This window comes from Oratosquilla oratoria, chromosome 31 (assembly GCF_046742065.1).
Source record: "Oratosquilla oratoria isolate Oo_2021 chromosome 31, ASM4674206v1, whole genome shotgun sequence".
Taxonomy (NCBI): Eukaryota; Metazoa; Arthropoda; class Malacostraca; order Stomatopoda; family Squillidae; genus Oratosquilla; species Oratosquilla oratoria.
In genome coordinates this window covers 45,134,323-45,156,151 of record NC_134807.1, presented here as the reverse complement: position 1 = coordinate 45,156,151, position 21,829 = coordinate 45,134,323, and the positions used below count along the sequence as shown (strand labels likewise).

Below are 21,829 nucleotides of genomic sequence, written 5' to 3'. Positions count from 1 at the left end.
CTTAGAAGTGCTGGGTGGTGACCGCACCGCAGTCTGGCCAAGTGGACTCTGTCCTTTCGTGGGAGAGAGGATTCAGAAGGGTGGATATCAGGGTGTCTGGAATGCAGCAGTGTGTTGTCTTTCAGTGTGTTAATGGAGCGGTGAGTGATATGATTATGAATATGTTTCCGGAGGCTGGTATTTGGTGGTTGTGGAGGAAGAGAAGAGAGTATCTGTGCGTGATAAAGGTCTTTGGGTGTTGTTTTAATGTTTCTTGGTGTGTGTGGGTGTTCTGCTATGTAGTGTAGCGGGTGTGATGTGTTTGTGGTGGCTGCAGCAAGTGTTTGTGTGCCTCTCATGTCGAGGTGGTCCTTGACTTTGAGGACTTTTGTTTCATGGTGTAAATGGTCTGTAGGTGTTGTATTTGTGCAGCCTGTAATTGTTTTTAGGGCTTTGTTTTGTATGATTTGAAAGGTGTTGTGGTGTGTCTCACTGAGATTAGGAGCCCATGCAGGACTCGCATAATTCAACACTGAGCGTATGCATTGTTTGTATATTGTTATATTAATTTCTTTGTTTTGTCCAAATGTTGTTCCAGTGATTGACTTAAGTGCGTTAAGTCTAGGTGTGCATTTGTTTTTTATGTTTGTGATGTGTTGTTTGAAAGACATGGATGTATCGTATGTTACACCAAGAATTTTCGGTGTGTTTGTGTGTGGTATGTTGTTGATGTAGAGATGAGATATGTATTTGTGTTCTTTTGTCCAGTTGGTGAGAAGTGTTGCTGTAGATTTGGTTGGAGCTATTTTGAGTCTGTTTGTGATGAACCATGTGTTGAGTGTGTCAAGGTATGGCTGGATTATTTCTGCAGCTTTGTCTGTGTTACGATGTGTGCATGTGATTGTTATGTCGTCTGCGTAGGAAGAGATTTGTATTTCTGAGTTGTCTGGTGTGGGTAAGTCATGCATGTATAGATTAAATAGTGTGGGGGATAGAACTGAGCTCTGTGGTACTCCGTTCTTAATGTTTCTGATGTGTGATGATTGGCCATTATATGACACGTAAGCATTCCTACCTGCCAGATAATTGGCCTACCATCTTTTGGTGTTATTGTGCATGTCTGTGTTATATATTTTATTTGTTAGGTTGTGGCGGGGGATAGCATCAAAAGCTTTACTAATGTCTAATGTTATAAGAAGTGTTCTTTGGTGGGGCCTATCTGAATTGATGCCAACTAAAATTCTTTGTGTGAGGTTTGTCAGAAGAGTGTTTGTGGAGTGTAGTGGCCTAAAACCGTGTTGTGAGTCAGCAAGGGGAATATGTGGTGTGACAAGTTTAAGTATTAGGCGTTCAATGACTTAAGAGGGGGTGCAGAGAAGTGTGATTGGGCGGTGCGATGTTGGGATTGTTGTGTCTTTGTTCGGTTTTGGAATGGTGATTATTTTACCATGCTTCCAGATGTCGGGTATAGTGTTGTGTGAATAGCTGTAGTTTGTAATGTTTGTGAGTGCGTGTATACCTTGTGGTCCAATGTGTTTTAAGTGGATGTTGCTTATGTTATCAGGGCCACAGGCAGATGAGTGCTTGAGACTATGTATTATGAGTTTTGTCTGACTGTCTATGAAGGGTGTATAATCTGAGTCTGTGGGAAAGTCTTTCTTACGTCGAATGGTGCGTCGGTCGTCAGGGTGAGAAGTGAGATGGCTTGTCTTTGCAAAATGACGTATGAGTGCGTTTGCTTGTTGTCTGTTTGAGGGTAGATTATCTGTTGTTGTGATTATTGCTGCGTGAGAGCGTGTAGTGTTACTGTTGGATAGTGTAATGCTGTTGAGTGTTTTGTACAATTTGCTGGTGTTTGTTTTGTGATCAAGTGTATTGATAAAGTTTTGCCAATTTTGTGTTTTTTGTTCATGTATTTTATTGGCAATCACAGTGTTTAGTGTTTGTATTTGGTCTGCTATGTTTTGAGGGATAGGTGTGGGGGTATCGTGTTTAAGTGTGTCACGTTGTCTGGTGAGGCCTTGGATTTCTGGTGTGAAGTTGGGGTTGTGTGATTTTCTGTTGCCTCTAGGGATGTATCTGTTGTCTGCATTTTGTATGATTGTATTAAAAGTGTGCACAGCATTGTTTATGTTTGTGATTGGTGTACTGTTAAGTGTTTCAAAATGTTGTTCTGTCTCTTCAGTGAAAGCTTCCCAGTTAGCTCTCTTGTAATTGGTGTAAGTGTGTCTGTGGCCAACTGGGGTACATCTTGTTTTAGTGGTGATGATGATTGGAAGGTGGTCAGAGCCAAGGGTTCCGACCACTCTCCATGATGTTGTTGGGGTTAGGCAGGGGGAGCAAAAGGTGATATCAGGAGAGGAGGGAGTGTAGAGGGCTTGGTGTGGGATATGTGTATGATTATGTGTGTTGTTCATATGTCAATGAGTCAAACTGAGTCTGTATATCAAGCCCTCTGTCTGTGTCAGGGTTGTCAACATACCAGGCAGACGACTTGGCGTTGAAGTCTCCACCCATGATCGGGTTGGGGATTGAGGCTAGTTGGCTTAAATGAGGCCTGAAGGTGTCTGGAACTGTGGGGGATGATTGGGGGGGAATGTACATGTTAACTATTGTCAGTGTTGATTTGTTGCCTGTGCGGATTCGAATGGATTGGATTTCTGTTGTGTTATCTGTGGTAGGGAGGAGAATTTTGGTTGTGGCACTTGTGTCCACAAAACAGATGGAGTGGTGGATCAGGGTGATGAGTCCACCGCCATAGCCGTCAGTCCGGTCTTGTCTGATGGTGGTGTAACTATGAAATGATGGTGTTTTGTGTGAGTGTCTTAGTTTTGTTTCTTGTAAAATCGCAATGTGTATGTTGTGTTGTTTAAGAAAGTGTTCAAGTTCATGTTTTTTCGTGTTAATACCGTCAATGTTGTGTTGTAATATGTTGATGTTGTGTGTTTTGTATGTGTTGTATGTTGCCGTTTGGGGTTGAGGTTGGGGTGGTAGTGGGGAAGGTGTAGGATCTGGGTCAGAGGGGGGGAAAGGAGAGATCGGGGACAAAGGAAGGGGAGTACTAATCGGGGGTAAGGGCAAAGGGAAATTGGGAGTGGGTAAGGGTGCTGGCTGTGGTTGGGGAGGTGGGAGTGGGGTTACTGGAGGGCAGGTAGAACATGTCCAAGTGTTTGTGTATTGGTTTGTGTCAGCAAGTGTTGTACAAGTGAGGTGGGCCCAGTTTTTGCACATATTGCACTGAACTGAGCCCTTTGTCTGTCTGCTCGAAGTAATGGGTTTAGAGCATGTTGGGCATGTGTATTTTGTGGTGGGCCCAGGATTGCTCTCTACATCTCCAGCTAAAAGTAGAAGAAGAGGGGTGATCGCCGGAAAATCACCCCTCGGTGCAGAAAAAACATAACATTGCATGTTGGGAAAAAGGATTGTGGTACTCCCCAAGGCAGGCGTAGCTCCTCTTGGGGATCGGTGCCACCTGCGTAGAGCTGATGGCCAGGGGTGGTTGCTGCTGTTTGGCCCACAACTCTTGGGGTTGGGGGGTGGTCCCATGACGTAGACGCTGCAGCTCCAGGACCTCTTAAAAGGAGTAAACCAACTTGATCAAATTTAGTAACAAATACAAATTAATATTGAAATATAATCCTACCACTCTCATTTCATTGGATATACTACATATATGTATTTACTTAATCTTTTCAATTTTTTCCTGACCAACACTAAGGGCCTAGTTAGACTCTTTGGACTGGTTTGTCCTAAAATATGTAATAACAATTATTTACTATATACCTGTTTGTTTATTATCTATACCTATGCATTTATTTATGCGTTTTATTTGATATTTACATTATTATAGTTTTTATCTATTATGATTTTTTTTTTGCATCTGACCTAGATATGGACCAAAAGGTCTCCTGTCGGCATGCTCCGCCTTTGTAATCCTTTGTAAAAACCAAATAGCTTTTAACTCTATTCAGATCTTAACATAATTTAACACCATATATAACCATTACACTATTTGATAACTAATACCTGATACTGAATTCAGATTTATTAATATTTACCTTCATCTATACATAGTAAATCACTATTATTATTATCTATACCCAAAATTGAATCTTAGAACTTAACCCCTTCCATACGGTGCCGCACACGTAGGCGTCATGGACTTAGATCTCGGTGGCAGCAGCCAATGCCAGCCGTACGACGTGTCGCAATAATACTCGCATCATAAAATATAGTCACCGCTTATATCGATCGTTCTCTCTTCACCCGTGAATTTTGATAACCATAGAAAATGCGATTACAAAAGAATTAGAAAGAATGTCATTATGGAGGGGCGACTACAATAAATATAATCAAGACGCCGATATGGCAGCCTCGCGAATACACTCGCTCCCCATGACGCCTACGTGTGCGGCACCGTATGGAAGGGGTTAACAATTCGGCGTCTATGACCTCTGCAGTTATGACGCCAGATAACCTTTAATCAATCAATCAATCTTTACATCCCAATAATCTTTCATCAATCCTATCTGCCAGATCCCTTTCCATCCTTGCTCTCTTTCTCACATCCTTATTTCTCATATTATCCAACCTTGGAATCACTAACATACTTCTCAGATACTTCATCTAAAGCACATTTCAACTTCTCTTTTCTGTCTTTCTTAGATAACAAGTCTCCGCCTTATACAGTGTTGTAGACACAATCACCCCGTCATTAAATCTTCTCTTTGCACTCATTCCCAGATGCCTATTTCTCATGACACTTTTCAATCCCCTAAGACATTTACTTCTCCACCTCCATTTCCTGCCACATGTGACTGAAAATATTTAAAACTATTCACTTCCTCCAGACTCTTTCTTTCAAGACTTACTTCCAACTCACCGAACATCTCGTCACATTTTACCCAAGCTTACCTTCAAATTTCTCTTTTCTCACATACCTACCCATACTATGTCATTAACTGTCTGAATCCCTCCTCTCACCCTGTCACAAACGCAGTGTCATCCGCAAACAACTACTGGCTTACTTCCCACTTCACTCTCTCTAGCCATCTCCCCATGCCCATCACCCTTACATTTCCCTCCCGTACCACCCCATCCATGTACACACTGATTGGCCATGGTGACATGACATAGGCCAGATGCAGCCCCACCTTTATGTCAAGCCACTCACATTCTCCATTTCCAATTCTAACAAGTCTGCTCTCATAAAAAATTTTGACTACCCTTAAGAGCATACCCCCAATCCCATATCTGGATACCCTCCCACAGTGCATTCAGGTCTACCCTGTCATAACCCTTCTCCAAATCTGTAAAGGCTCTAGAAACATCTTACCTTTTGCTAAAACCTCACAAATCTGCCTTACAACTAAAATGTGATCCAGGCATCCACTACCTTTCCTAAACCCACACTGCTTACCAATTATTCCATCAGTTCTTCTGATCCACTTAATTAAAACCCATATGCCTTTCCAGCTACACTCAACAAACTGATAATGCTAAAACTACTACAATTACATTTGTTCCCTTCCTTTTGTAGAGTGGAACTATATAGGTGCTCCTTATAGACACACATTAACATCTTCAATACAATTCAAATTCTTGCATGTAGCATCAGCTGCCTGAGGTATGATGATTGATGCATCACAATATTCACATTATAGAATATAAAGTCACTGATGTATTACTCATTCTCTTTCACTGAGTAACAATAAAAACAGAAAATGTGATCAAGCAAGTTCACAGAATTCAGGGGTCACTTAGCTATGATTACAAATTAAATATAATCAAGATGCTGACACCAGCATCCTTATGTACCCACTCACGCCTCATGCATCATATGGAAGAAGTTAAACAACCTCACAGACCAGTCCACTATAACTGTACCTTCCTTTTTAAAACACTCAGCATGACACCCATCCAACCCAGGTGCCTTACAAGCTCTCATTATTTTCAAGACTCTTTGTACCTCATCTTTTCTTATATCACTTCCATTTTCCTTCCCCATCACTGTTATTCTCATGGCCACTCACTGCCATAATCAGTCCCTCCCCAACCAGATTCAACAACCCTGTAAAATGTTCTACCCATCTTCCCTTTATCACGCTCACATCTGTCCATCTGCACCTTTTATGTTTTTCTGTCTGCCTGACTCAACCCCCATCACTCTCTTTAACTTCCAAAACATGTTTTTATTCTTTAAAAAAATTTCTGTCATACTAATACACCATTTTGCATTTGCTCTCCTCTTTGCCTCCTGTATTTTATGATAATTAATGGAAGAGAAGGCAGTATGGGGAAGATGGGCAGAATATTTTAAGGAGTTGCTAAATGTGAAGGAGGATAGGGAGGGAAAGATAGCTGGAGTGGGAAGTGCTAAGAAAATGAGAGTGATGAGTGATGAAAATGGAGGATAAATAAGGAAGGATGAAGTGAAGGCAGTTGTTAAGATGATGAAAGCAGGTAAGGCACCTGGTCTGGATGGATGTCATACAGAATATCTAAAAAAAAAAAAAAGTAGGTACAGTGATGGTGGACTGGCTGGTGAGGTTATTTAATGTTTGCTGGAGAGAGGGTAGAGTGCCAAAGGACTTGAGGAGTGCATATATAGTTCCACTATACAAAGGAAAAGGGGATAGGTGCGAACGTAGTAGTTTTAGAGGGATTAGCTTGTTAAGTGTAGTTGGGAAGGCTTATGGGAGGATCTTGACTGATAGGATTAGGAGAGGAACAGAGTGAGTAATTGGTCGGAATAATGTGGATTTAGGATGGGTAGAGGTTGTGTAAATCAGATTTTTATGGTAAGACAGATATGTGAGAAAGCTATAGGAAAGGGGAAGGATGCTTTTTTGGGCCTTCATGGACTTGGAAAAAGCATATGACAGGGTAGATAGAATGGCACTGTGGGAGGTTTTGCGGATATACGGGATAGGAGGAAAGCTTCTAGGAGCTGTCAAGAGTTTTTATGAGAGTAGTAGAGCTTGTGTGAGGATTAGAAATGGATAGAGTGAGTGGTTCGAGGTAGAGGTGGGACTTTGTCAAGGATGCATTATGTCGCCCTGGCTGTTCAACTTATACATGGATGGGGTAGTGCAAGAGGTAAATGCAAGGGTAGTGGGTCAGGGATTGGAGATGGTTAAAGAAAATGGAGAAAAGTGGGAGGTGAGCTAACTGTTGTTTGTGGACGACACTGCGCTTGTGACAGGATTGGAGGAGGGATTGAGGAAGTTGGTGACAGAGTTTGGGAGAGTGTGTGATAGAAGAAAGCTGAAGATAAATGTGGGTAAAAGTAAGGTGATGAGATGTACAAGGGGTGAAAGTGGCAGTAGTCTGGAAGTGAGCATTAAGGGAGAACGACTGGAGGAAGTGGATAGTTTTAGATACTTGGGTGCAAATGTGGCAGGAAAAGGTGGAGTGAAGGTGGAGGTAGAATGTAGATTGAGAGAAGCGAGTAAATGCCTTGGTGGATTAAAAAGTGTAATGAGGAATAGACATTTGGGAATGGATGCTAAGAGGAGACTATATGAAGGAGTGATTGTGCCAACAGCACTGTATGGGGCAGAAACATGGAACATAAGAGAGGAGTTTGAATGTGTTTGAGATGAGGTGTCTGAGAAGTATGATGGGGGTTACTAGGCTAGATAGAGTGAGAAATGAGGAGGTGAGGAGGAGAACAGGGGTGGAAAGGGAGTTGGGAGATAGGGTTGATGAAAGAGTATTAGGATGGTTTGAACACATGGAAAGAATGAGTGAAGAAAGACTAGTAAAAGAGGTATGGAAGGCAGATGTGGAGGGAGTGAACATGAGGGGACATCCTAGGATGAGGTGGATGGATGGGGTGAAGGGGGCTTTGGGGAAGAGGGGAATGTCTGTTGAGGAAGGACGGGAGAGGACAGAAGACAGGGGTGAATGGAGAATGGTTGTATATGGATGATGTTGTGATGCATGAGGTGGAATGGGCAGGGGGATGGGGGGTGAGGTAGTATGTGTGAGCAAATTTTGATGCAGCCTGAAGGGATTTCTCCTCGTCTTCTCCTTTATGCATGGTGGGACGGAGAGGGGGGGTCGCCGATTTAATGAAGCAGCCTTGCTGTGGATGTGCTATGTCTTGCGACACTGCTTCTGACCCAGGGCAGTGGACAAGGTGCAGGGATGACCCATCATCCAGGAGGTGCTAAGATGAGAGGGAGGGTGGAGCTTGTGGAGTGTATTCAGGGATGGAATGGGTGGGAATGATTTTATGCCTTTTCCTTTTTGGCTACCTCCCTTGTAAGGGGAAAAAAGCCTTGGTATATGTATGTATATATGTATCTTATGATTTGCTTCCCCTCTCTTTTTCTTGTAAGTTGTCCATTTCCCAAGAGCTTCCTTGCAACCAATATCAAAATGCTATATGAAGGTATGTGACTGGTAAACTAAAAGATCAACACGAAATAGTAAAACTGCATCAAGGGAATAATAAATATGTAGAAGATATAGAAATGGCTAAAATTGTGAACAAACATTTTACATCTGTATTCACAATTGAAAGTACACAAAATTGGGATGAAGGACAGAAAGATCCCCCCCCCAATGAAAGAAATAACTGTGACTCAGAAGGAAATAAGGGACCAAATAAAAAACCTTGATGTCAGAAAATCACATGGTCTGGATGAAGTGAAGGCAGTTGTTAAGATGATGAAAGCAGGTAAGGCACCTGGGCTGGATGGATGCCATGCAGAATGTTTAACCTCTTCAGTACGGGCCAAAATCTCGCAGGCAGCATTAGCTGCCAGACGTACCATGTCTCGTAATAATACACTCATCATAAAATAAAGTCACCACTTATGTCAATTGTTCTCTCTTTCACCCGTGAATTTTGATAACCATAGAAAATGTAATGAAAACAGTTTAGAGAGTGTCATTACGCAGGGGCAACTACAATAAATATAATCAAGACGCCGATATGGCAGCCTCGCGTATACACTTGCTCCTCATGCCGCCTACTTATGCGGCACCGTATGGAAGGGGTTAAAATAAGGAGGTACAGTGATGGTGGACTGGATGGTGAGGTTATTTAATGTTTGCTGGAGAGAGGGTAGAGTGCCGGAGGACTGGAGGAGTGCCTGTATAGTTCCACTTTACAAGGGAAAAGGGGACAAGTGTGAATGTTGTAGTTTCAGAGGGATTAGCTTGTTAAGTGTAGTTGGGAAGGCTTATGGGAGGATCTTGACTGAGAGGATTAGGAGAGGAACAGAGTGAGTAATTGGTGAGGAACAGTGTGGATTTAGGACGGGTAGAGGTTGTGTAGATCAGATCTTTGTGGTAAGACAGATATGTGAGAAAGCTATAGGAAAGGGGAAGGATGTTTTTTGGGCTTTTATGGATCTGGAAAAGGCTTAAGATAGGGTAGACAGAAAGGCACTGTGGGAGGTTATGCAGATATATGGGATAGGAGGAAAGCTTCTAGGTGCTCTCAAGAGTTTTTTTGAGAATAGTTGAGCTTGTGTCATGATTGGAAATGGAGTGATTGAGTGGTTTGAAGTATAGGTGGGACTTCGTCAAGGATGTGTTATGTCGCCCTGGCTGTTCAACTTATACATGGATGGGGTAGTGCGAGAGATAAATGCAAGGGTGGTGGGTCAGCAATTGGAGATGGTTACAGAAAATGGAGAAAAGTGAGAGGTGAGCCAGCTGTTGTTTGCGGACGACACTGCGCTTGTGGCAGGATCAGAGGAGGGATTGAGAAAGTTGGTGACAGTTTAGGAGAGTGTGTGATAGAAGAAAGCTAAAGATAAATGTGGGTAAAAGTAAGGTGATGAGATGTACAAAGGGTGAAAGTGACAGTAGTCTGGAAGTGAGCATTAAGGGAGAGCGACTGGAAGAAGTGGATAGTTTTAGATACTTGAGTGCAAATATGGCAGGAAAAAGGTGGAGTGAAGGTGGAGGTAGAATGTAGATTGAGAGAAGCGAGTAAATGCCTTGGTAGATTGAAGAGTGTAATGAGGAATAGACATTTGGGAATGGATGCTAAGAGGAGACTATATGAAGGAGTGATTGTGCCAACAGCACTGTATGGGGCAGAAACATGGAACATAAGAGAGGAGTTTGAATGTGTTTGAGATGAGGTGTCTGAGAAGTATGATGGGGGTTACTAGGCTAGATAGAGTGAGAAATGAGGAGGTGAGGAGGAGAACAGGGGTGGAAAGGGAGTTGGGAGATAGGGTTGATGAAAGAGTATTGGGATGGTTTGGACACATGGAAAAAATGAGTGAAGAAAGACTAGTAAAAGGTGTGGAAGGCAGATGTGGAGGGAGTGAACATGAGGGGACATCCTAGGATGAGGTGGATGGATGGGGTGAAGGTGGCTTTGGGGAAGAGGGAAATGTCTGTTGAGGAAGGACGAGAGAGGACAGAAGACGGGTGAATGGAGAATGGTTGTATATGGATGTTGTGATGCATGAGGTGGAATGGGCAGGGGGATGGGGGGTGAGGTAGTACACCAACATGAGCATCCTCTTTATGCTCGCTAATCTCTGCCTCCACCCTGCGGCTCATGCTACGAGTAACAGCACATGCAGGGAATATGCCCGGAATGTCTGCCTCTAGTTGGGAAGTATTATTCTCGGCAGAGGGACACGAGGAGACTATGGCATTAGGTAACATCGTGCCCCCAGCGAGGTAATTTCCTATCAGGAGTGAAACTCCTTCTACAGGTAACTTGTCGACTACTCCTACCTGGGCATAACCTGTCCTAACATCTGACCGCAAGTATACTTGGCATATAGGGATACGTGACCCGCCTGTTAAACCGTTCACAAGGACCCAATTCCCAGTATAACATGCATCTATCAAAGCAGCCACATCTTTTGTAATTAGTGATAAGACTGAGCCTGTGTCTCTCAGAAGCTTGATAGATGCGGGTGGGCTATCTTGATCAAGGGCCACTGAACCAGAAGAACAGAATGGTTCAAATGTTGATAACATAGGTGGGGAAGGATTATCTGGGACAACTGATGGGCTAACAGCAGTGAGACAGGGCTCCAAAAAACTTTCTGATTGCTCGGCCACACTGATCGAGAGAGAGGGGGACCCTTGGAGAGGAGCCTTTCTTTGTTGTAGTTTGAAACATTCATCAATATGATGTCCTGGCCTTTTGCAATATTTGCAATATCTCCTGCCTCCAGTAAGGGTAGATCCCCTGGTCTCACTATCAATGGGCTTACCTGAGGTAGATGAAGCAGATGATGAGTGGGCTGGCGGTCGAGGAGGCTGTGGAGGTCCGATTGGCTTGGAGTCCCTAGTGGGGGGGGGGGGGGGGTCTGGGGGGGAAGCTTTGGGGCAAGGTAGGGTGAGACCTGGAATGCATTCTAGGATTAGTTAAATGGTAATAGTCAGCCGCTGGGCCAGCCTCTGCCAAGGTACGAATACCTCGCTGATCCAAGTTGGCTCGCACATCTGGAGGGATATTATTTCTAATATCCTCCATCAATATTAACCCTTTGAGTTTCTCCAGGTCTACGTAAGCCTCCTCGCTCTCCACCCACCGGGTGAACAAGCGGAGCTTTCATTGGAAGTACTCCACGTAGGTCTCCTGGTTGGATTTCCTACATTTCTTGAATTGTTGCCGGTAGGCTTCAGGAACAAGCTGGTATGCTTGTAGAATATTGTATTTAAGTACATAATAATCACTACTCTGACTCGGAAAGTGCAATAAATGTGTCGAGAGCTTTTCCTGAGAGGGCACCATACACCTGCGTCCACTGGCTGAATGGCCATTGGTACATACGTACCTTACCTCTTCAGCTGAAGGCGCCTTTACGAAGTTCTCCAAGTTGAACATGTTGAACTAATATGTTGGAAGACAAGGAATAACAAAATGTTGCTTATTAGCTAGTTGGCAACCAATTGAATTAATGAAATCCGTATAATAGGGATTGGCCACACGTATGGTAATGCAACTGTTAGCTGGTATCGCAAGAGCATGGAATAATGGCAACAATTCAATAGCTTACCACAAAAAATCTCTGCGATGAACCACAACCGTATGGGCATTCTAACAATATAAATGCACTAATGGCTACTATCCCGGTCGTAAGGCCCCCACTTGTTACGCCTCCCATTAATGCCCACTCTTAATTGGAGAAACAATCCTACCTCCAATCGTTGACGAACCAGATTGAGACTAAATGGCAGGGTAACAATATACTGCATATCGAATATAAATCTGTGCAGTACTTTCAAGCACGTATGTCAATAGTTTTAGGTGACCGGTGGATAACTCAAAGGGGCAAGGTTAAGCCAAAACGATGGTGTTCTAACAAATTATTTACATTTCACTTAGCACTACACACACACTTATTTTATGCCTACCCGGACCACTTGTTACCACTAGGGTCCACCTAACACACTTAACCTAGGGATTATAGAGGAGCGGGAAGTGTCCGCTATATACGGGTTCAGAAATCAGAGAGAGAGAGAGGGTAAGAAGTAGTATACCTCGTGACTGCGGTCACCATGGGGGGCCGCAGTTGCCAACTCACAAACCGTTATCATTTATTTTATTACAGGCAGGGTGAGTGGAATAACATAATACACATACAGAGATCATTAACATAATAAGGTACAATATACAATATGAACAATATCCTAGCTAACTAAAATAAAAGGATAACAAAGGAATAATACACACGGAACATAGAATATTGTATTTCATATGATCGGTAATTCAGGAAGACGAAAAAACTAGGGCGTGGCTACAACTACCCGAAACAGGTGGTAACATGGAAAGTACATCTATTACAAAGGAACACAGACTTGCGGCCACGCAACACTCTCCCTTAATGCTCACTTCCAGTCTACTGACACTTTCACCCCTTGTACATCTCATCACTCTTCGTGTGCAACAGAAACGCGGGGGGACGTTTGGAGTCTTTATTAATAAGTGGGTTATGCGTACAGAGGTGAGTCACAATAGGAGAGCCACATGCTCACCGTAGGACGGACAGTTCTAGACTGACTTAGGTGTACGTCGTATTCCCTGCGCAGAGGGAAATCTATGCCACGTCCTACATATCTATCAATGGGGGCCTTGTGCCCAAAGAGTCCTTGTAAACCTATGGTGCCCTGCTCGTCGTGTCGAGCGCCAGGGCCCAGGATAACACTACACCACACCTCCCCACCCTCCGCCCTCGCGGGCGAGCGGCGGAGGCGGAAGTGGGGGGATCTGCGCATGAGGACGGCATGTCCTCCACCAAAGGAACGCGACGGGGCGGCTTCTTTCAAGACCTGTGGTCGCTCCTGGAGATGGCGGGGCGTCAACGCGCCGTCGGACAGCGCCGGGCCTCGTCAGCGGAAGGGGCGGTGCGGATCTTCCAATACGGAGGGATGGAGTTGGGTAGGGCGCGGTAGTCGGACGGAAGCCCGGAGGTCATGCAGGTCAGCGGGTGACCGTAGGCGGGGCTTATCCGTGCCGTGGCGTGGTCTTCAGAGCGCTCCGTCGGTGTCGGCGGCTGGCGACGGGTCGTGGCCGGTATTGCCGGTGACGGAGTTTCTGTCGTGAAGAGGGGGATGAGCGAACGCTGGTCCGTCATCCGCGAGAAGTGGGTCCATCCAAACGGGCATGGCTTGCAATTGGGTGCGGCCCAGATGGCAGCAAGCGTCTCCAGTGCTAGTGGCGTAGGTTTCGGGATCCGTCGGAAACCGTAAGCCACATTGGACGAGGCGGGAGTGCGCGGTATTTCAGTCACGCATAGAAACTGCGTCGGGGGGCGGAACCGAAGGGGGTCCGCGCACGAGGACGACAAATCCTTCGCCGAGCGGAGAGGTCGGCCCGGTGCTCGAAGGGCGCCAGTACGGGCGGTGGCGATAGAGCTCGCCTTACGATGGGCGTGACGATACCTTGATGCACCATTGAGTCAAGTCTTCCTTCGCTTGAACCTGAAATGCGAGCGGTATCTGCCTGGGCGTGCGGGCGGCGTGGGGCGTCGCGTCGGCTTGCAGGTGGGTTCTCACGAAGGGGGGGGGGACCATGGTCTTTCCTAGGGCAGGCGATGCTGGGGTCGTCCTTAGAGACCAGCACGTCACTAAAGTACCGTAGGAAGATGTCGCGAGTGGCGGCCGGGAGCTGTCCATGGGCAATGTCAGCTCGGCGCACCTGTTTGCGTATGTCATCGCCAGAACAGGGTCCGGAAGCGTGCGTTGCGGGGGTTCACGTGAGATACGTCGAGCGCGTCGTCGGCGCCAAGAGCGGCGTCCGTAGGCTGGCTCCGGATATCTCCAACGTGCCTAGGTGCCGAGTGCCTATCCCTGTGATTCCGCACCTGTGTTGTCAGGCATTACGGCACGGGCACTGACAGGTGACGGGGGGCGGTCACCCAGAAGTGTCCTGTTGGGGGGGAGGGGGTCGCGTGAGATACGTCGACCGCATCGTCTGCGTTGAGAGCGGCGGCTGCAGAGCTCTTGATATCTCCAACATGCCTAGGTGCCGAGTGCCAATCCCTGCGATTCCGCACCTGCGTTGTCAGGCGATACGGCACGGGCACTGGCAGGTGACGGAGGGCGGTCACCCAGAAGTGTCCTGTTGGGGGGGAGGGGGTCACGTGAGGTACGTCGACCGCGTGGGCCTATCCCTGTGATTTACACACCTGAGAAGGGCAGCGCATTGCGGGCGCTGACAGGTGGTGGAGGGTGATGGCCCGGAAGGCATTAGGACGGCAGGTGCCAGTCCTCCAGGGAGAAGGGGCGGAGAGTGCGTGCGTCTGGCAGGGGACCCCTTGCATAGTGACACGATGCATGCGTGCAGGTCCTACTGGGCGTCCGAGACGGTCCCCTTCAACGCCTCCGGTGGGTGGCAGTGGTGTCACCTCCTCATGCGGTGACGTAATTACCACAGGTGTGCAGAGGCAACGTAGCGGTTCCTAAGCTGGGTGGGTGTGGCCTGTGCGAGTCAGCTGGGCGAGTGGCACTCGCGGCGAGCACGGCGAAGCAGGACAAAGGCTTCCTTGTTCGCGTGGCCTGCTTTGGCCTGGGGCCCGTGCAGGGTGGAGCAGTGGGACGAAGACCTCTTTGTTCGCCCCACTATGTGTACGAAGGCACGCCACTATCATTATCACACGATTTTGCATGGTCCCGTGCATGCTCACTGTATCGGCACTGCACTCACGGTCCAGCGTGTTCACTGTCGCCTATGGTCTAGTTCCGTCAGTACGCGCCACCGATTCACGTATCATCCCATGTTTCATTGTTGCACATTGCAAGCAATTGCAAGCAATCCTCACTGCGCCATCTTCGTGTGCAACAGAAACGCGGGGGGACATTTGGAGTCTTTATTAATAAGTGGGTTATGCGTACAGAGGTGAGTCACAATAGGAGAGCCACATGCTCACCGTAGGACGGACAGTTCTAGACTGACTTAGGTGTACGTCGTATTCCCTGCGCAGAGGGAAATCTATGCCACGTCCTACATATCTATCAATGGGGGCCTTGTGCCCAAAGAGTCCTTGTAAACCTATGGTGCCCTGCTCGTCGTGTCGAGCGCCAGGGCCCAGGATAACACTACACCACAATCACCTTGCTTTTACCTACATAATTTATCTTTAGCTTTCTTCTATCAATACTCTCCCAAACTCTGTCACCAACTTCCTCAATCCCTCCGCCGATCCTGCCACAAGCGCAGTGTTGTCTGCAAACAACAGCTGTCTCACCTCCCACTTTTCTCCATTTTCTTTAACCATCCATGTATAAGTTGAACAGCCAGTGCGACATAACGCATCCTTGACGAAGTCCCACCTTTACCTCGAACCACTCGCTCTCTCCATTTCTAATCCTGGAGAGAGTGAGTGGTTCGAGGTAAAGGTGAAGAAAGACTAGTAAAAGAGGTGTGGAAAACAGAGGTGGAAGGATTGAATATGAGGGGTCGATCTAGGATGAAATGGATGGATGGGGTAAAGGGGGCATTGGGAAAGAGGGGAATGTCTGATGAGGAAGGATGGGAGAGGACAGAAGATAGGGGTGGATGGAGAATGGTTTGCATGGATGATGCTGTGATGCATGAGGTTGAGTGGGTGGGGGATGGGTGAGGGAGTATGTATGAGAAATAAATTGATGCAGCCCAAAGGGATTTCTCCCCGTCTTCTCCTTTTCTGCATGAGGGAACGGAGAGGGGAGGTCGCTGATTTAATGAAGCTGCCTTGCTGTAGATGTGCTGTGTCTTGCAACACTGCTTCTGACCCAGGGCATTGGGAGAGATGCAGGGATGAGCCATCATCCAGGAGGTACCAAGATAAGATGGAGGGAAGAGAGTGGAGTATGTTAGGGATGGAAAGGGTGGGAGTGATTTTTATGCCTTTGTTTTTTGGCTACCTCTCTTATAGGGGGGGGGGGAAGCCTTTGGTATATGTATGTGGCAGGAAGGGAGGAATAGAGGTGGAGGTAAGTTGTAGATTGAGAAAAGCAAGTAAATGCCTTGGGGGATTAAAAAATGTTATGAGAAATAGGCAACTGGAAATGGATACAAAGAGGAGATTGTATGAAGGGGTGATTGTATGGGGGTAGAGTCTTGGAATGTAAGAGAGGCAAAGAGGAAAAGTTTAGATGTGTTTGATATGAAATGCCTGAGAAATATGCTTGGAGTTACTTGGTTGGATAGAGTGAGAAATGAGGAGAACGAGAATGAAAAAGGAGATGGCAGATAGGGGTGATGAAAGATTATTGGGACTAGGGTGTGCTGGTTCCATTACTATCTGTTTGACCCCAGGAATGTGGGAAATGGCATCAGCATCGGCAAAATATTTTCAATGCTGATACTGAATCCTGTTCTAAAAAAAAAAATCCGGTTCTCACCGATGTCGATTCACCAAAAAAGTGCCAATTCTTGCCAATGTTGATTAATTGGCACACCCCTTAAAAAAAAAAAAAAAAAAAGTAAGGAAGGCAGAGTATAAAGAGTGGAAAGCAGTTGCCAGATGTCCTCCACATGTAAAAATGTGTAGGAAATATAGCTGATGTTGATAGAGATAGATCTTGGGCTCAATCTAGATACTGAGTGTCAGCCCTCAGGGACACCTCTTGAGGGAGATGAGGGAAGTGACAGGTTTTGAAAATGGGCAACTTCACTAACCATCTTTCAGGACCACCACATGTGATATCCATCATTGGTCTTTCCAGAAATTATTGTACTTGAATGTAAGACTGAAATAATTTTTTCTTTCTTTTTTTCAGAGGCTGTCTGAAGAACTTTCTGATGTTAAAATGGATTATGAAGGTGCTAAAAAGGACCTGGAATTCTGGACTAAAAGTGCTGCAAATGACCAGAGTGAGAAGACTTGTCTTGCCCAAAAATATGCTGACGTATGTATTTCATTGGGATAAGCCGTAATGACCTTGTCAGTTTGCAAAAATTGTTCTTATTACCTTATGTAGAAGATTGTAAAATTGGTCATCAACAGACTATCACTTGATAATACTTAATGAATGTTTCATTTTCATAGGCAAATAGAGAGATAGTGCAACTATCAAAAGAGTTGGATACAAGTAGGAAGACAATTGCAGACCTGGAAGACAGATTGTCTTTTACTGTTGTTGAATTGGCAAGTATTTGTTGTATATTTTATGATTGTGATTAACTAGAGACAGGGTTGGTCATCAGGAGATCTTAAGTTTATGCTGATATTTTAAGTCCATCTGCACTCTATACTCCTCTCTACCTGACTTGTCCCCACACTCTTTTTCACTTCCTTCTAAAACATTGTCCATTAATGACCTCACATCCACCCTCACCTCCACTATTCTGTTCCATGTATAATTATGCTTATCTCTCTTAAAAAATGTGTTTCCTATTGGCTCACTTTCCTGACAGATTTCAAACATCTCTCCACTATAGTGCCTATCTAACACCCTGTACCTTGCTATTACTCCATCTGATAGCTCATCTCCTCTAGCATAGGTATCACTAACCACTTCTAAACACCAGAGTTGGATGGGTGTCATGGGAAATGTCTGAAGAAGGGAGTTATAGTTATGTGGATTGGCAAGCGAGGTTTTTTTAATGTGTCTCAGGATGGGGAGAACCTGAGGACTGGAAGAATTGCTTTTACAAAGGAAAAAGGGACAGTGTGATTGTAATGGTTTTAGAGGAATCAGTGTGGTGAATGTAGTTAGGAAAGCTTATGTAAGAGTTTAAATTGAGAGGATTGGGAGAGGAACAGAGGAAGTAATTAGGGAGGAGTAGTGCTGGTTTAGGAAAGGTAGGGGATGTGTGGGTCAGATTTTTGTGGTAAAGTAGAATTGTGAGGAGGCTTTGACAAAATGTAGGGATGTATTTTTGGGGCCTTATGGATTTTAAAAAAGGTTATGACATGGTAAATAGGAAGCCACTTTGGGAGGTATTGTGGATATATTAGGTATGAAAAATGCTGTTAAGGGCAGTCAACTTTTATGGGAGTAGTATTAAGAGGCTGTGTTAGAATTGGAAATGAAGATAGCCAATGTTTTGTAGTCAAGGTTGGGGTGCTGCATTAGGGCTATGTCATGTTACCATGGCTGTTCAGTATGTATATAGATGTGGTATTGAAGATGAATGCAAGGGTAATGGGCAGGGGACAGGAGACATACAAAGGATTACAAAGGCGGAGCATGCCGACAGGAGACCTTTTGATCCATATCTAGGTCGGATGCGAAAAAGAAAATCATATTAATAATAAAACAATAAATAAAAACTATAATAATGTAAATAACAAATAAAATACATAAATAAATGCATAGGTATAGTTAAATAATAAACAAACAGGTAAATAGTAAATAATAATAAATTGACATATAACTAATAATAAATGAAAATCAGACAGACAAATGACAACAAAACAAAAACAAATAATATAAGATAAATTGTAATCATTACAGCATCTTACTTAGGTATTTATCTAAATGATTCTTAAAGCTTCGAACTGAACTACATTGTACTACCTGTGCAGGAAGTTTATTCCATTCATTAACTACACGGTTGGCAAAGTTGTTTCTACCTACTTCCAAATTGAATCTATTTCCGGACAGTTTGAGACCATTGTTTCTTGTCTGATTCTCATTCAATGTGAAAATTTGGTCACTTTTGATGTTGTCAATTCCCTTTAAAATCTTAAAGACCTGTATCAAGTCACCTCTGAGTCTACGCTTTTTTAGGGAAAACAGATTCATGTGTTTTAGTCGATTTTTGTATGATTTATTTTTGATATTTGGAATCAGTTTTGTGTCTCGCCGTTGTACTTTTTCCAGTCTGTCAATGTCTTTACATACATACATGTACCAAATGCTCTTTCCCCCATACATGGAGGGTAGCCAAAAAGAAAAAGGCATAGAAACCACTCCCACCCATTCCATTTCCTATATATTCCACTCCCCTCCACCCTCCTCCCTCTCTCTTATCTTGGCACCTCCTGGATGACAGGTCATCCCTGCATCCTGTCCACTGCCCTGGGTCAGAAGCAATGTCACAAGACACAGCTCATCCACAGCAAGGCCACTTCATAAATTTGGCAACCCCCCCTCTCCCCTCATGCAGAAAAAGAGAAAACGAGGAAAAATTCTTTCGGGCTGCGTCAAATTTTTCTCATACATACTTCCTCACCCTCCCATCCCCCACCCACTCCCCCTCATGCATCACAGCATCATCCATACTCAACCCTTCTCCATTCACCCCTATCTTCTGTCCTCTCCCATCCTTACTCCACAGACATTCCTCTCTTTTGTAAAGCCCCTTTCACTCCATCCATCCATCTCATCCTAGGACGCCCCCTCATATTCACTCCTTCCACCTCTGCCTTCCACACTTCTTTTACTAATCTTTCTTCACTCATTCTTTCCATGTCTCCAAACCATCCCAATACTCTTTCATCAACCCTATCTCCCAGCTCCCTTTCCACCCCTGTTCTCCTCCTCACCTCCTCATTTTTCACTCTATCTAGCCTAGTAACCCCTATCATACTTCTCAGATATATCATCTCAAACACATTCAAACTCCTTCTCTCTTCCTCTCTTATATTCCATGTTTCTGCCCTATACAGTGCTGTTGGCACAACCACTCCTTCATATAACTTCCTCTCAGCATCCATTCCCAGATTATTTCTCATTACACTCCTCCCTTTCCTGCCATGTTTGCACCCAAGTATCTAAAACTATCCACTTCCTCCAGTCTCCCTTAATACTCACTTCCAGTCTGCTGCCACTTTCTCCCCTTGTACATCTCATCACCTTACTTTAACCCACATTTATCTTCAACTTCCTTCTTTCACACACTTTCCCAAACTCTGTCACTAACTTCCTCAATCCCTCCTCAGATCCTGCCACAAGCACAGTGTCATCTGCAAACAACAGCTGGCTTATCTCCCACTTCTCTCCATTTTCTTTAACCATCTCCAATCCCTGACCCATTACCCATGCATTTACCTCTTGCACCACCCCATCCATGTATAAATTGAACAGCCAGGGACACATCCCTGACGAAGTCCCACCTTTACCTGAAACCACTCACTCTCTCCATTTCTTATCCTGACACATGCTCTACTACTCTCGTAAAAAAATGAAATGGGTAAAGAAAATGGAGAAAAGTAGAAGGCGAGCCAGTTGTTGTTAGCTGATGACACTATACTTGGCAGGGTCAGAGGAGGAATTAAAGGAGTTAGTGATGGAGTTTAGGTGGGTATGTGAGAGGAGAAAATTAAAGATATATGTGGGTAAGGTGATGAGATGTACAAGGGAGAGGATGGCAGCAAGTTGGAAGTAAGTCTTAAAGGAGAGAGGTTAGAGAAAATGGATGTCTTTAGATATTTGTGGTTGTGTGTGGCAAGAAAGGGAGGGGTAGAGGTAAACTGTAGACTGAGAAGTAAATATCTTGGGGGATGAAAGAGTTTCTTGAGAAATAGGCATCTGGAAGTGGATGGAATGATTGGGTTGACAGCACTGTATGGGGCTGAGACTTGGAATTCAAGAGAGGCAGAGAGGAAAATTTAAATGTCTGATATGAAATGTCTTTTCCCTGCCTTACTCAACAGACATCCCCCTCTTTCCCATAGGGGTGTTGGGAAAGAGGGGGATGTCTGTTGAGGAAGGAAGGGAAAAGCCAAGATGGGTGAGTGGAGAATGGTTGTGTATGGATGATGCTGTGGGTGGTGGGTGGGGTGGTTAGGGAGTATATGTGAATGGTATTTTGAAGCAGCCCAAAGGGGTTTCTCCCAGTCTTCTCTTTTTCTGCATGACAGGATGGAGAACTGGGTTCACCTATTAAATAAAGCAGCCTTGCTGTGGATGTCCTCTGTCTTGCTGCATTGCTTCTTATCCATCATCCAGAAGGAGCCAAGAAAAAAGGGAGGGAGGGGTGGTGAATGGGAGTGTTGTATGTGGGGATGAAATGGGTGGGATTGGATTAATACCTTTTGACTTTGGCTACCTCCCTTGTAAGGGGGAAAAAGCTCTTGGTGTATGAGATAAAATGAGAAGTATGCTAGGGGTTACAAGGTTGTATAGGGTGAGAAATGAGGAGGTGAGGAGAAGAGCAGGGGTGGAAAAGGAGATGGCAGATAGGCTGATGAAAGATTATTTAGATGATTTGAACACATGGAAAGAGAGTGAGTGAAGAAAGAATAATAAAAAAAGGTGTGGAAAGAAGAGGTGGATGGAGTGAACTTAAGGTGACAACCAAAGATGAGATGGATGGATGGGGTGGAAGGGGCTTTGAGCAAGAGGGTAATGTTTGTTGAACAAGGAAGGGAGAAGGCAAGAAATGGTGGTAAGTGGAGAATGGCTGTGTATAGATGATACTGTGATGCAAGAAAGGAAAGATACAGGGTGGGTAGGGAGTGGTTATGTGTGAATGATATTT

At 44.9% G+C, this 21,829-nt stretch overlaps 1 protein-coding gene across 4 annotated transcripts in view; it reads left to right on the top strand.

The window, feature by feature from the left end:
* Positions 1–21,829, top strand: part of LOC143041536 (uncharacterized) — a 127,189-nt gene that overhangs the window by 54,808 nt on the left and 50,552 nt on the right. For all 4 annotated transcript variants that reach the window (XM_076213524.1, XM_076213526.1, XM_076213525.1 and 1 more), the window contains 2 exons: positions 17,179–17,307; positions 17,448–17,546. In XM_076213524.1, coding sequence (XP_076069639.1) covers positions 17,179–17,307; positions 17,448–17,546 — 228 coding nt within the window. The remainder of the gene's footprint in view (positions 1–17,178; positions 17,308–17,447; positions 17,547–21,829) is intronic.